At 44.3% G+C, this 13,061-nt stretch overlaps 5 protein-coding genes across 5 annotated transcripts; 3 read left to right on the top strand and 2 right to left on the bottom strand.

Moving 5' to 3' along the window:
* Nucleotides 1–919: 919 nt before the first annotated feature.
* PGRI_030910 (cytochrome P450) lies at nucleotides 920–2,397 on the top strand (the record flags this gene model as incomplete). The annotated part of the gene is made up of 4 exons (XM_040790804.1): nucleotides 920–1,276; nucleotides 1,328–1,936; nucleotides 1,996–2,130; nucleotides 2,203–2,397. 4 exons carry the CDS (start codon nucleotides 920–922, stop codon nucleotides 2,395–2,397), a joined length of 1,296 nt encoding a protein of 431 aa, XP_040647757.1.
* Nucleotides 2,398–3,024: 627 nt separating this feature from the next.
* On the top strand, nucleotides 3,025–4,032 carry PGRI_030900 (uncharacterized protein; the record flags this gene model as incomplete). Its single annotated transcript, XM_040790803.1, has 1 exon — nucleotides 3,025–4,032. One exon carries the CDS (start codon nucleotides 3,025–3,027, stop codon nucleotides 4,030–4,032), a length of 1,008 nt encoding a protein of 335 aa, XP_040647756.1.
* A 3,605-nt stretch (nucleotides 4,033–7,637) lies between these two features.
* PGRI_030890 (Trichodiene synthase) lies at nucleotides 7,638–8,813 on the top strand (the record flags this gene model as incomplete). Its single annotated transcript, XM_040790802.1, has 3 exons — nucleotides 7,638–8,050; nucleotides 8,211–8,589; nucleotides 8,646–8,813. The coding sequence occupies 3 exons, from the start codon at nucleotides 7,638–7,640 to the stop codon at nucleotides 8,811–8,813; spliced, it is 960 nt and encodes a 319-aa protein (XP_040647755.1).
* A 1,351-nt stretch (nucleotides 8,814–10,164) lies between these two features.
* PGRI_030880 (uncharacterized protein) lies at nucleotides 10,165–10,557 on the bottom strand (the record flags this gene model as incomplete). The annotated part of the gene is made up of 1 exon (XM_040790801.1): nucleotides 10,165–10,557. One exon carries the CDS (start codon nucleotides 10,555–10,557, stop codon nucleotides 10,165–10,167), a length of 393 nt encoding a protein of 130 aa, XP_040647754.1.
* A 480-nt stretch (nucleotides 10,558–11,037) lies between these two features.
* PGRI_030870 (uncharacterized protein) lies at nucleotides 11,038–12,300 on the bottom strand (the record flags this gene model as incomplete). Its single annotated transcript, XM_040790800.1, has 2 exons — nucleotides 11,038–11,871; nucleotides 11,932–12,300. 2 exons carry the CDS (start codon nucleotides 12,298–12,300, stop codon nucleotides 11,038–11,040), a joined length of 1,203 nt encoding a protein of 400 aa, XP_040647753.1.
* Nucleotides 12,301–13,061: the final 761 nt, after the last annotated feature.

The following is a 13,061-nucleotide window of genomic DNA, read 5'->3' as shown; positions in this document are numbered from 1 at the left end:
GGAGTTCGGTCAATGTAACTTAAAGAGAAGAAGGTAAATCAAAAGGACGAGGAGTATGATAGGAAGTAGTGCAACTCAATTAGTGTTCCAACAAAGTACATCTGGTATTTATACCTTCTGACTGAGCCTGGCGAGTGAGTATAGTACCGGATACACGGAGATAAGAGAGACCGGTTGTCTCAGTTGCAGATGCCCTGTCCGGTTTAATTTTCCATTGGGCTCTAACGTCGACGGCTAGGAGGCTTTGTATGTTTTATAAACCACATAACCGGTTACTTCCAATTCCGATGACCTATCGGCTCTCCTCGATTCTTCCGCTCCGAGCTATTGAACGTGTTGGGCTTCCGTTCCGGGACAATGTGATATAGGGCCTAACCAGAATTCGAAATGGTAAATTAGCGTCTCCATTTTATGCAAGTGAGAGGATGATCTTGATCTCTTGCAGATACTCGGCATGGATTCCTTCCGTTCTCCGCTGACATACCTATATGCATACCTAGGTAGTCCCGGGGTTGCGTTTACATATAAAACCTCCTGATGGAACAGGGCACAATCCTCAATTACTTCCGCTGAGTATAGAATCAACGTATAGCAAACCTCTTCTTCCCTTTTTCTGTTGCCCATTATGTTCGAAGATATCATCCATTCAACCCTTCACAATCCCGTCAGGGCCGTTGCCGGGCTTCTCTTAGGACTTTCAATTGTCTTCTGGGTTGGTCCTCTTATTTATGGCCTGCTGTTTTCCCCTTTACGAAAGGTTCCTGGGCCATTATTGGCTAGATTCACGAATCTCTGGGAGTTACGTTCTGTGTTTCGAGGACACTCTCATGAGGACTACATCCACTTACATAAGAAATATGGTCTGCAATCCCAAGTGTTTCGAATTACCTTGAGTCATATTGAAAGCTGATACTGATTGATGCTGAGTGTAGGTCCGGTAGTCCGCGTTGGCCCAAAACGATACAGTATCATCCAGCCCCAAGCCGTCAAAACAATCTACGACCTCAGTGGAAAATACACGAAATCCAGTTTTTACAATGCGCAAGGCAGTGATGATGACATTTTTACGATGAGGGATAACACAGAGCAACGTGATAGACGCAGAAAAGTTGCCCCTCTATACTCTATGTCGGCTATGGTATCTTATGAAGATGCCATTGATAGGATGACGACAATCTGCATGGGAAAGATGGATGAGTTCGCAAAAGAGAAGCGGCTTATCTCCATACCCAATTTCATGCAGTTTTATGCCTGGGATGTTATTGGTGAGATCACAGTATGTCCACTCTAAAGTACGGACCACAAGTAAAAGCTGAGATTGAGACAGTTCGACCAAAACTTCGGCATGATGAAAAACATGGGTGATACGCAAGGCATCATCAAAGAAATCCACACTGCGAACAACAACATGGCTCGTCTGGGTCTATTGCCAGAGTTGCAGAAGCCGTACCATATACTTGAGAAGCTTATCTTTGGGCGCCACCCCATGGCAAATGTGATCGACTATATCATGAGCCAGTGTCAAAAGCATCGAGACTCAAACACTGGTACCAAGATGAAATCCCAGTTTGATACATTTCTACGGAAGATACTCGAACAAGAAGCTGCACACAAGGTCGAGACGAAGAAAGTTTTTGATGCATGTGGATCTAATATTGTTGCTGGGTCAGATACAACCGGTATTAGTCTCAGTGCGGCGATATACTATTTGTACCAGAATCCGGACAAGTTGGCGAAGCTTCGGGAGGAGATTGATACTATGACTTCCGAAGGGCGTATCTCCAACCCTGTGACATACCACCAGGCAAAGGATATGCCATACCTCAATGCTGTCATTAAGGAAACGCTTCGGATGCATCCTGCTGTTGGCACGATCTTGCCTAGGATTGTGCCAAAGGGTGGAATGACCCTTGAAGGTTATTATTTCCGTGAAGGAGTGCGTATTCCATACACCTGCTACTGTTTTATTCGGTCTATTGCTAATATACATTGCAGACACACGTTGGGACAAACGCCTGGCCACTTCACTACAGCGAGGATGTTTACGGGCCAGATGCCGACCAATACCGACCAGAACGCTGGCTTGAAGACAAATCGGATTTTGAGTATAGGGATTCAATGATGTTTGCAGTGAGTGTTGCAGCTACTTGCCCTTTGTTTCCCATTTTCTTAAGTCCATGAAGCGTTGACGCATAATATCAGTTCGGAGGCGGATTGCGAACCTGCATCGGCCGGAATATTGTTTTGTTAGAGATGACCAAGTTCCTGCCTCAGATAGTAAGGAGGATTGACTTCAAGTTCGAGGAAGAAAAGCCTTGGGACCTGTCTTGTTCGTTTCTGGTTTATCCTAGCTACAAGTGCTGGGTAGAGCTGCGGGAAAACAAAGCTCAGAAATAGAGCTAGACGGTGCGACTAGCTGGATGTGAATGTCTATGTGCTAGCAAAGAACAAACTCGAGGGTAATGCTGCTCATTTCTCTGAACTGTTATGAGATCCCCGACTGCCGGGAACGTGTCGATCATGGAGGATGCGTTGGCTGGGCATTGCTGCATGAACCCGAATTTGTTGCACAATGCGACTCATGTTGATCGAGAGTCATGGCGTTTGCAGTGTCGCACAATGCATTGGCTTCCGAAAATAGGTTGCACTGTACTTGAGTAAAGCTGATTCGATAGTACACTATACGTGATCATGGAAGGATTGCTTCTTTAGTCTATCAACAGTCAATTGCTGCAACGGAACTCTGGAAGTATTGGTAGTAGTCACTATAGCCCGCTTTTACTCCATTCGGTTGTCAGGCGATTATCGTATCATTTCTTGCTAGAACAATCATGTAATTGGACGAAATATATATCGTTTATTGTGCTATAATAATAGCTTACGTCGAAAACGTCATCTTTTAATAGGAGAATCTACACGTTAGAGAGAAACAGCTAGTATAACATATACTATGTACATAAAGCTAATTAAAGCCCAACTCTATCACGACCGTTGCTCGCCCTGAATATCAAAACCTACTTCAAAATGACTTCATTTCATAACTTCACACAATGCGGAAACTCCAAATTAGCAAAAGATATCAGTCCAGAGAATCACAGCTGCAAAATAGAATCGGAGATTCCCATTCAAGATGAAACAATTGATTCTGATATCTGGATATCTTTATTTCAGAAGTTGCAAGATATTTGTACGGATTCTGATCCGTATACGGCGGCGGAGAGTCTGCGTAGGGAAATCAACAATATGCCTACGACAGGCGTTAAACGGTCCAAGGATTATTCTCTCCACATCCAAAAAGGCGATACTTCGGTAGAAGAGACCTGTCTTTATGCAATGCGCGATGCAATTCAATGGTGGCGTCACTGGCATCGCTCGCTGGAGAAACATCACTGGAAGCATCTCTATGTTGCGTTTTCCACCATTCCCCAAGACATCACAATTCCTCCACAACATTTGGTCAATGGCGAATTTTGTTTCCTAGGAAATTCTTTCGCTGATGTGCTCGACGGGTTGCATAAAGAGGGTGTCAGCTCGGATCAAATTGCCTTTATGGAAATGTGCCTGCTACGACAATACCTAGTCCAATATATTTCCAAGCAGGAGCCTCAAATCAATTTGAAATTCCACGCAGGACCCGCCTTTGCGAGCAATTGGCGAAATATCAATGGAAATGTGTTTGGTTCGACGATGGCCATTCTGGCTGCAAGGGCCACTGACCTTGGAATCGTTAATATCGCTGTCAAGATGACGACTATTGCGGATTATTCGTCCATGAATTTGATGGGTAAATTATCTATCCTCACGGATAAGGTGGTTTCTGAAGGAAGTCTAGCACATAACCTGTATGAACTATACTTCAGATACATGGAACTTCTTGATTTGCAGCCTAGTGCACCGCTTATAAGTCGCTCTGTGTCATCAGGCCTTCACTTTATTCCCTCCATGGATGGAGCTCGCGAGCGCTTGAGAAATGTTCGCACCCCAATGCTTGTGTCTTTGCGTCATACTGTCGGTCGTTATATTCAAAGATAATGGCGCATTGGTAAGGCCTGATAGTTGGTGGAGCTACAGATGGTATATCTGTAAGAGATGAGGGAAGTGTTTACTAGATCCCAGGTCTGGGGGTTCTCACTAAGGTTCAGTATGACCTGGGCCTCCTTGTTTCCGTTAAATATTCCGGATTTGAAAGATAGGGTTATATTCAATAATATTATTTTATTTCGGTATACGTGCTGTATTTATACATGTCAACATCTGGCTATAATCGACTGTGAATTACTGACCCTTCTTTAATTCTTCTAACTCTATACAAATACAAATAAGTCTAATCTAGCCCTAATTCCTCCCGATTGGCTATTCCCCGCCTTTATAGATCGAAATGGCTGCCATTTGAGTCTCAATTTGCTCCACCTTCCGTGTTATAGCCAAAGAGTTCGAATGAAAGTGATCTTCTGTACTCTGGATGTACGTGAGAGATACTTTGATTTGTGCGATATTCAACTGTAGTTGCTCAAAAATCTGTTGGTTTCGATGGTTGTCTTCAGAAAGCGTATGATGTTGCAAAGCTTTTGCAACGACATCGCAAGCCTTGCAGATGATCAATTTCGCAATAATTGTTCCTTCCATGACGCCTTTCTCATCATCCGAGCCCCGCCTGAGTTGAGAAAATCTTTCAGAAGTTGTGTAAACCGCATGACATGTTAAATTCAATGTCTCATACATTGAATGCGGAAGAAGGAAAGACTCAGTGGTGTAGAATCTTGGGGCTCCAAGTGTGTAACTCAGACTTTGGATCTTCATGTATACCTGAGTAAGACCAACAATATCCCGATATAAATGATCAGAGCATTCGAGCAAGTTACCATCCAAGGTACTACTGCACTGCTCAAAGGCTTCAGTGGTTGCTTGTGCTGGGACATGATATCTACCATCTGTATTTGCGATAGGCTGATTGATGCTGAAGATAGACTGATCATTTGTGACAGCTTGCAACAAATTGTCGCTCGTAAATAACACGTCATTTATATCGAAAGAACCGGTGGTTCCCTGAGGTAAAGCGTTGAGGTAGTTGGTCGTGTTGTCGTACACAGACAAGCTTGGGGTATATCCGACAGAACTTTCCTATTAAACAGTGTCAGCATTCCTCTTGGTGGATACTAGTGCTGTGATCAGTTGGATGAGGTACAGACCAGACTGCTGGCATCAACATAAGGAAAAACTTCCCTTTGATTTGGACTCATCAAATCAAGAACGTCCTCTTGCAAGCCTTCACCCTTTGCATTATTGTCGTCCCACACATTTGAGAGAGAGGTCATGGGACATAAAGGGTAAGCTCTTGTCGGTCGTCCGCATTTTTTGCGAGGAAGAAAATAGCAAGGACGCTGATATGATAGACAAGCATGGCAGGACCCCCCAGCTTGTGGAATGATACATTTTGCCTTGCGTTGGTGACACTCTTCACAAGCACTTCGAACTTTCTGCCTTCCAGTTATCATATTCAAGATGAATCCAGCTCGAGCTGTTGAACATTTTCGGTGCCGAAATTTATATTGGAAATAGAATATTAAGTGGGTGGGGGTAAGCATTGACGATCCCCTGAACAGCGAGAGAGGCTACCGCGGGTAAGCAAATTGGATAATCTCATATCACCACCTGGGTATCGTCCATATCTCCTACTTCCATCCACTCGCATCAGTTACACAGTCCCCAGGCCGTGTAACTTTGATGATGAGTAACCTATTTCATCACTTCAAGCTCATATTTTGCTACCCATGATGCAGTCCACATTAATCATACATAATAACTATTGAATGCTGGAAATGCAGCTTGCGTCGTGCTTTTTGATTTTTTGAAAGTAAAAAGATACACGTGACTTTATATTCACGTGATACATAAGTATTTGCACCCCGGTACTTCTATTTTCCGCCGGAAGAATTTTGCATCCACTCACATCTAATCTGGTGGGGTTAATACTAGTAATGGAAAGGCGGTAACCAGGGCGGTCAACAATAGAAGTATTGGGGTTCAAATACTCATGAAATGCCACTATAAATTCTCGGCATGTTTATACTCCCAGCGGCTTTGGGCATTGCGGGCTTTACGGAAGTCTATCCCTAACTAACGAATTTTAGGGCCTACCTAATATACTCCGAATTTCAATAAATATTCTATTGCTTCTGTTCTATTTGCCAGAAAAACTTCTCTTCATTGACAAGATCATATAGCCAGCAGACTAAGGAATAACATTTATTATCAAATGGCACTCAAGTTAAGCTACGGTCATTAATGATCTTATGAATGCCGGCTTCATAACCTAGTAGACCTCCGCAAAGCCCATAAAGCCCACAACCCAGCCCAATCTAACCCACTAATGGGCTAGATTTTGGGCCCTATCTTTGGGCCCACTGGTGGGCCATGGGCCTGGGGTTGGGTTGGGCCTGGCCTCAATGGCTCTGCTGGTAGGGCTTTGGGCCCGAACCCCGGGCCCATTTGTGGGCTTTGCGGAGCTCTATGTAAGAATAGTAGGCAATACCCACAATATACCTCGAGTTGGTGTAATCCATGCCGTGGTCTTTGTTTACTTCTTGAACAGGTTTGGCCCAGTTCCACGGGTTTGATCCGAAATCCATGCGCATCTATTTCCGAAAAGAACCTGTTCTGTGTCCGTTTCGACGTGTTTGCTGCTTGACCTTCAAATATTATCTACCAAGGAAGGCTCTCAAGGATGGGAAACGCGATTTTGAAAGTATTAGCGCTGCTTACTGCAGCCACTGCGATGCTATCAATTTCTTAGATTTCATGGGCATTGGTCACTGGCAATCGCCTCCCGTGAGCTTCTATGAAATCAATCGGCAGAGCGAAGTTCATGAGCATGTGCTTGCTTTTCTAGTCCTGTAGCAGCCAATGCCTCTGGCTAATACGCCGATTCAAAAAGGTGGATTGGATGGCTCTGGGTGCTTTCTACATCTGGTATAGTATGTCGTCACTTGCGTGCTCCCCTAGGGAAATTGAGGTGAGAGCTACGGATTTCCGTCCACTTTCTCAAATAGATTTTGTGATATTCTGTTAGCTCTATCCCAGGTCCGCTAGAACCAGTTGGTGAAGTTATCCAATTATAAGGGCTGGGGTAGATCTGAAGTATAGCTTTGGTTGTGTAAAATGAAACGAAATATGATAGCGAGTAATAATTATCCGCTCATGATTGTAAATATGGTCCCCAAATGGAGTTCAATGATGATAGGTGGTTCACAGTCACGTAGAATTTCGTAGCTGTACATCATTTAGAGGTACCATAACCTTCAAAAGTTTCCTAAATAAATTACTATTCTACAAGTTCGGATCAAAAAATGTATATACTACACCATACATTTATAGCGTGTTACGGTGCATTTACGGTGCATTTACGGTGCATTTACGGTGCATTAACGGTGAATACACGGTGCATAGTCAATCGACGAATGAGCTCGTCATTTTTGTGAAACATAGTATAACCTTTCGAAGACCTCTGACCTACTAGAAGAAGACATTAATTCACTATAAATATCATCCTTTCTTTACATAAAAATCCACCTAAGCACCCTCTCTAAAAACATTTATCTGCATTAATCTTCAACATTATTCGATCAATCATTGCAATCATGACTACACCGATTTCTCAACTCAATTCATACGAAATCCAAAATCATGTCAAATTAGCACTAAATTCCGAGCCAACCGGATCGCAGGGTCTCGACAGCCATAGTGCCATTGTCAAGCAAGCTATTAAGCAAATGCTAGATAGGGTTGGATTCGAGCCTCACAGCGTCCCATTCAGCGTGGACAAGGAACTAGAATTACTCATACGCGAAGACCTAAACAAGCTGAATCTGGACGCAAAATCCCTCAAACAAGCCGAGCAAAGATTAGTCCTTGCCGTCAGCTGGACCCATCTAGCATGGAAAAGCCTATCACTGGATGTAAAAGTGGCCGTTGCAAAGCAGTTGCTCTACATGTTCTTGATCGATGATTTCGCGGAGGACTTCATGGATGATCTGATTAGATTTGGTCAACGGTCAGTACTCGTATATTTACAATTCAAGTTGCCTAGCTCCCATACATTGACTGACATGGTATTGGTGAAGTTTCATCATTAATGCACCACATAACAGCACTATTCTACAGACTTTTGATGGCCATCTACGAACTTTAGGTACCTGGTATGGACCTTACAGTGTGTCTGCAATTGTTAAAAACTCCCTCGAGTATGTGGCTGGTCGCGTTGTTGAGCACCAGATGTTGGCTTCGCAGTTTCAGTTTTCACCTGTGACGAAGATGGTTCCGGTATTTCTACGCCCTAGGGTTGGCGGCTCAGAGATTATGGCCCATATGGTATTTGATTATGCTCAATTCCCTGAAGAGCAATACCTACTCCAGTGCCTTCCCGCCATTCCGGCTATGATGCAGTTTGCAGATTACAGCAACGACATCCTGTCATACTACAAAGAATTCGTTATTGCGGACGAAAAGTACAACTTTGTAGACAATTTTGCTGAATCACATGGCCTAAGTCATATTCAAGTCCTGTGCAACCTGGCTGAACATGCTGCAGAGGTAAGTATTTTCAAAGCAATTCTAATTTGCGTGTAAGGTGTTAACACCCTCGACAGGTTCATGCATTTGGTCGTCAAGTCATGTCTCATGATCCTAAGCTCCTTGAAGTCTACGATCAATGGATTAGGGGCCTTATTCAGTTCTTCACTGCTCATAGACGTTACCATCTGGTGGAATTGTTTGCTTCCGACGGTTACCTACCTCCATACCACGGAGACTCTTAGTTGGCATCGTTTCTTTGGACTGGAGATTTGCCGACATTAGGTGTATATCTCGAGATAATTAGGATCTGCTACCACTCCTTATTACCCTATCTCACGAAGAAGCGAGTACTCATCACGATCTGAATTTTTCACCTGGTTTATCATATGCTTGATATCGTTCTTTTGGGATGTTTGGATTTTCACTGTTGTGGATGGTGCCTCAGACATCGAGTCATCGACCCCTTAGCTATTACATAGCTACAATACAACTCCCCGTCTCTTTCGGGGCCTATCTTCTTAATTCCACCAGTCTATAAGCCCTTGCTTTCCTTTTAACTATGGACCCTTAAATATCCATTCACCTCGCCTGTAGAGATGTTCGTTCGATACAACCTAAGCCGACCAGTTGGTCTGGAGACCTCTTTGTGTTAGAATTCAGGCTCACTTTTTTTGAATCTTTAGATCCGATGAGATATGACGGAAATAAGCCTCCTCTTATAGAAGCCATGTAGACTATAGTATGAATGATAGACCACTCTTATTATGATCAAGGCGAGGGACGCTTATAAGTGGATGCAATTCCCAATGAACGATTGATGAAGCGGCCACTGTGAAAGGAGAGTGAAAGGAAGTGGAGATATTAAGACTAAATGCATGGATGCCATATTCATCGGACTTCTAGTAATTAATTGTTTGATCACCTGATGTGAGCCCGTTTGTCAGGACTGCCAGTAGATAGCGAGGCTAGCAGAAACGGCCTGAGCTTCTGTGGCAGGAGACCGCTGAAATGATTTGCTGGATACTGGATACTGGCGAAGAGGCGCTGTGAGTAACCTCAGTCGTACTGTCAAATGCTTTTGTTCTTGCAGGCGGTTATAGATGCCTCCGGGTCTCACAATATAACGATGATATGTGGCTTGTGAGATCTAACTAGCTATGGAACCCTTGGAAACCCAGGACGCTTATGAAAAACTCACAGACTGAGCTTGGAGGTATCCTGGGAGAGACTCGGTAATGAGGCATCCGCAACTCGTATCTCTACAGCGGACACGCTCAATTGCCTCGCCCGTGTACTAGGGGTGCTAGAGACGGTTATCGTTAGGAAGAAGGTGCTAGAGAAAGTGAAGTGGTCCTTATGTTAGCAAAGGAGATTGTCGTTGTCACGGGAGGACTAGCAACCGCCACCGCTATGAAATGCCTCTTCTAATGATTTCAATCAGCCCAATGGGCCGAGTATTAAATACCAATGGATTGATGAATCTCAGAAGGGAAGAATTCAAACACCTAGACAGCCCTGGAGACTGCAGTAAATGGCGTATACATTATGTATTAGTCTCCGGGAGTACTAATATATCACCCGGTACATCGGCGATCAAACCATTCCTCTCTCTTCCATCAATATCTCCCTTACATCCATGTAATCCTCGTCATCTTTGTCCAAGATGAGATCCTCTTGTAGTTTATCAAGGATCTCGAGCACATAATCCTGACAATCCCACTCAACCGTCTCGTTGTCCACAGGCACGCTTTGTGCAGCACTCTTCACTCTCTCAACATCGTCCTCCCTAAGCACAGCAACAAAGAACTGGCGTAAGAAAGTGCTTGATTCCTTCGGATCCTCCATAAACGTGTTGCGTTTGAATTGTGGATGCTCGCCATCAACTTCGAGAATGTGGTGATCTTGGCCATTCTCAATATGCAACGCCCAGTGTAGAAAGTTTCCATACCGTGGTCGGTAAAATATAACAAAGAGCTTCGGAGACATTGTATCTGCTCGGCTCGATATCTTAGCTATGTTGCTGTCAAGGGATTCACGGGTCCCTCTTACTTGAATCGGTCATGGACAGAAAACGCTTCTGTAAACTCAAGGGAATAGGTATGGGCGAAGGCAGACACGGGGGATAGTCCGATAGAAAGGGAAAGATATCAAGCTACATATTTTATGTAAGTATTTGGTCCAATCATGCATGGTCGCCTAATGCAGACATGCCTGATGGATCAGGCTTCCAGTCAAGGTCCTTTAACTAGAAATGCCGGTTTAGTTAGAAGTAACACAGATCAACTTTGTTTCAACTGGTTGGATAGTAACGCATTATAAAGATACAACATGTGGGGTATCAACATCAGGAACAAAGACCTTTATGGTATTAAACGGTGTTAGAGATCAGGAGAAGTGGAAGATACCGTGAAACGCCATATACTGTACACCCGGGACACCATATGTAAATATTGAAGCCATATCCTCTTAACCAAAGAGATACTTCTGCCAGCTTTGTTTCCAAGGCTTCCAGGTCCCTCCAAACCGATGGTTAATACAAGCTTGCTGACTGTGGAAGTTCTCCGCTCCAGAATGCCGCTGTCCATTGCCCCACGCGTTGACAGGCAGAACACACAGTCCTCCCAAATGCTTGCCAGGTTTGGCTTCGGGACCTTCAACACAGAGTGGTTCTTGAATCCCATGGAAGGGCGCCCAAGTCACACGCCGTACAGATGAATCTGAGAGCCCAGCGTCTGCCTCCATAGACTGCTGAACCAACCGGTGGGTAGACGGCAATGCATCCGATAGCACATCGAGAATAGCATCTGTAAACACGCCCGGACCGGTAATCTCCAGCGTATCCATTTCGTTATATCCCCCACTCCAGAAATAACTCTCGTCGAAACGTTGCTTTGTATGGGACAGTACCCTGGCGATGATCTCCCTCAGTAGTGGGCTGAACCGTCGTGGTGCATACATTGTGTACTGGATGAAGCCGTAGCGCCGGGCCCAGTGCCAGTCGCGCATCTTCTGTGGCGAAGCGAAAGGCTCATCGATCTCAATTCCAACGACTAACGAGATATTTGCATTGATTCTATTGTCTTTGAAGACTGAGTCGCGCAGTGAGGGGCAGGATTTGATGCTTCGTGCGGGGTATACGTCGAGGTCTGCATAGTAGCCACCGTAGTACCATAGAATCAAGTAGCGGAGAAGATCACCGCGGTGAACGGAGTGCGGGTATGATTCATAGAGCCGGGCGATTTCTGGGACGGATTCGAGAGTTTCGTGAATGAATTTGTGGGCCCAATCAGCTTGTACAAGCTGTGAATTGCAAAGTTAGTCGCCGTGGTTATCATCAAGACCATGAATTGTTGGTCTTACTTTGTACCTCCATTCGGAGTTCTTCTTCTCGAATTGGATTGAATCGTCGCTCCGTTGGGTGATAGCGCCTGGTAGCATAATTTGCCACAATGTGTCTGCCGCATCCTCATCATGGCGCATTCCCCTTTCTATCTCGATAGCGCGTAGCGCATTAGAGATCTTGACCTCATATTCATAGTCTGGGTTTGTGCGAAAGGTAGACTGGTGAAGGTATCGCGGTCGGTCTTCCCCGTATGACTTATCGGTGTGGGGGTCTAGCTTGGATATTGGTGAGGGCAAAGTGTTGAAAAGGATGAATATAGTCAGAATCGCGGTCACCAGGGCAATCTTATGCCGGTTTGAAGACCCTAGAAACAAGCGATTCCTCATGGTTAATGGTGAACATCGCCATAACAGATACGAGAGATTGTCGATTTTGAGGGGGGAATTTTCCTTGGGCTGTCAGCCTAAGCCCCCAAAGACCTTTGATTCACCTGATTGGTGTAATTGTTATGGATCCTAGCTAATGGCTTGTGGACCCTTGGCATCAGTTTCAGTATTTGTAGATATACAGGTGTGATGACGCTGAGAACAGATTGTTATCCTCTGTGATTTTATGCCTGTAATGACTGCAGAGCTAAGCTTAGAAGGTCAGTAGAACATTTCTGATTGTTCTATTGTGGACCCATGGATGTCTTGGCGTAGCCTTGGCATTCTTAATTAGGGAACTATAAAGAGATATAGCACAAGAAGAGCTAAAAGCTTGGCTATACTTGTATATCAATTATAAATTTGTTAATTTAATATTTGGATAAAATCTATACGTCTTGTAACTACTGTCGTTATTCTTTCAAGCATTTTAATGGCAAACATAGGCCTTTGGTAGACCTTGGGGAATTTCCTCGATTCTCATGACCCCAAACGCGTAAACCCTCAAATGTCGAAAATCACGTGTCGTAATAGCTAGGCAAACAACAGTACCTACCTCTCTCGACTTGAGACAGATTCCTATAATCCCTCTTCCCCTTTCACTAGATCGTCATCCCCAATTGTACCACACAGTCCACACCCTTTGCTCCCGAAGATAATAGTGTCTACGGGCATGTGTGACCTCCACTACAATGAAATATGAAAGTATATGCTTACAATTT

The sequence above is a fragment of the Penicillium griseofulvum genome (assembly GCF_001561935.1).
Source record: "Penicillium griseofulvum strain PG3 chromosome Unknown contig_80, whole genome shotgun sequence".
NCBI lineage: Eukaryota > Fungi > Ascomycota > Eurotiomycetes > Eurotiales > Aspergillaceae > Penicillium > Penicillium griseofulvum.
The sequence above is the reverse complement of the archived record's forward strand: the minus strand, read 5'-3'. Positions and strand labels throughout refer to the sequence as shown.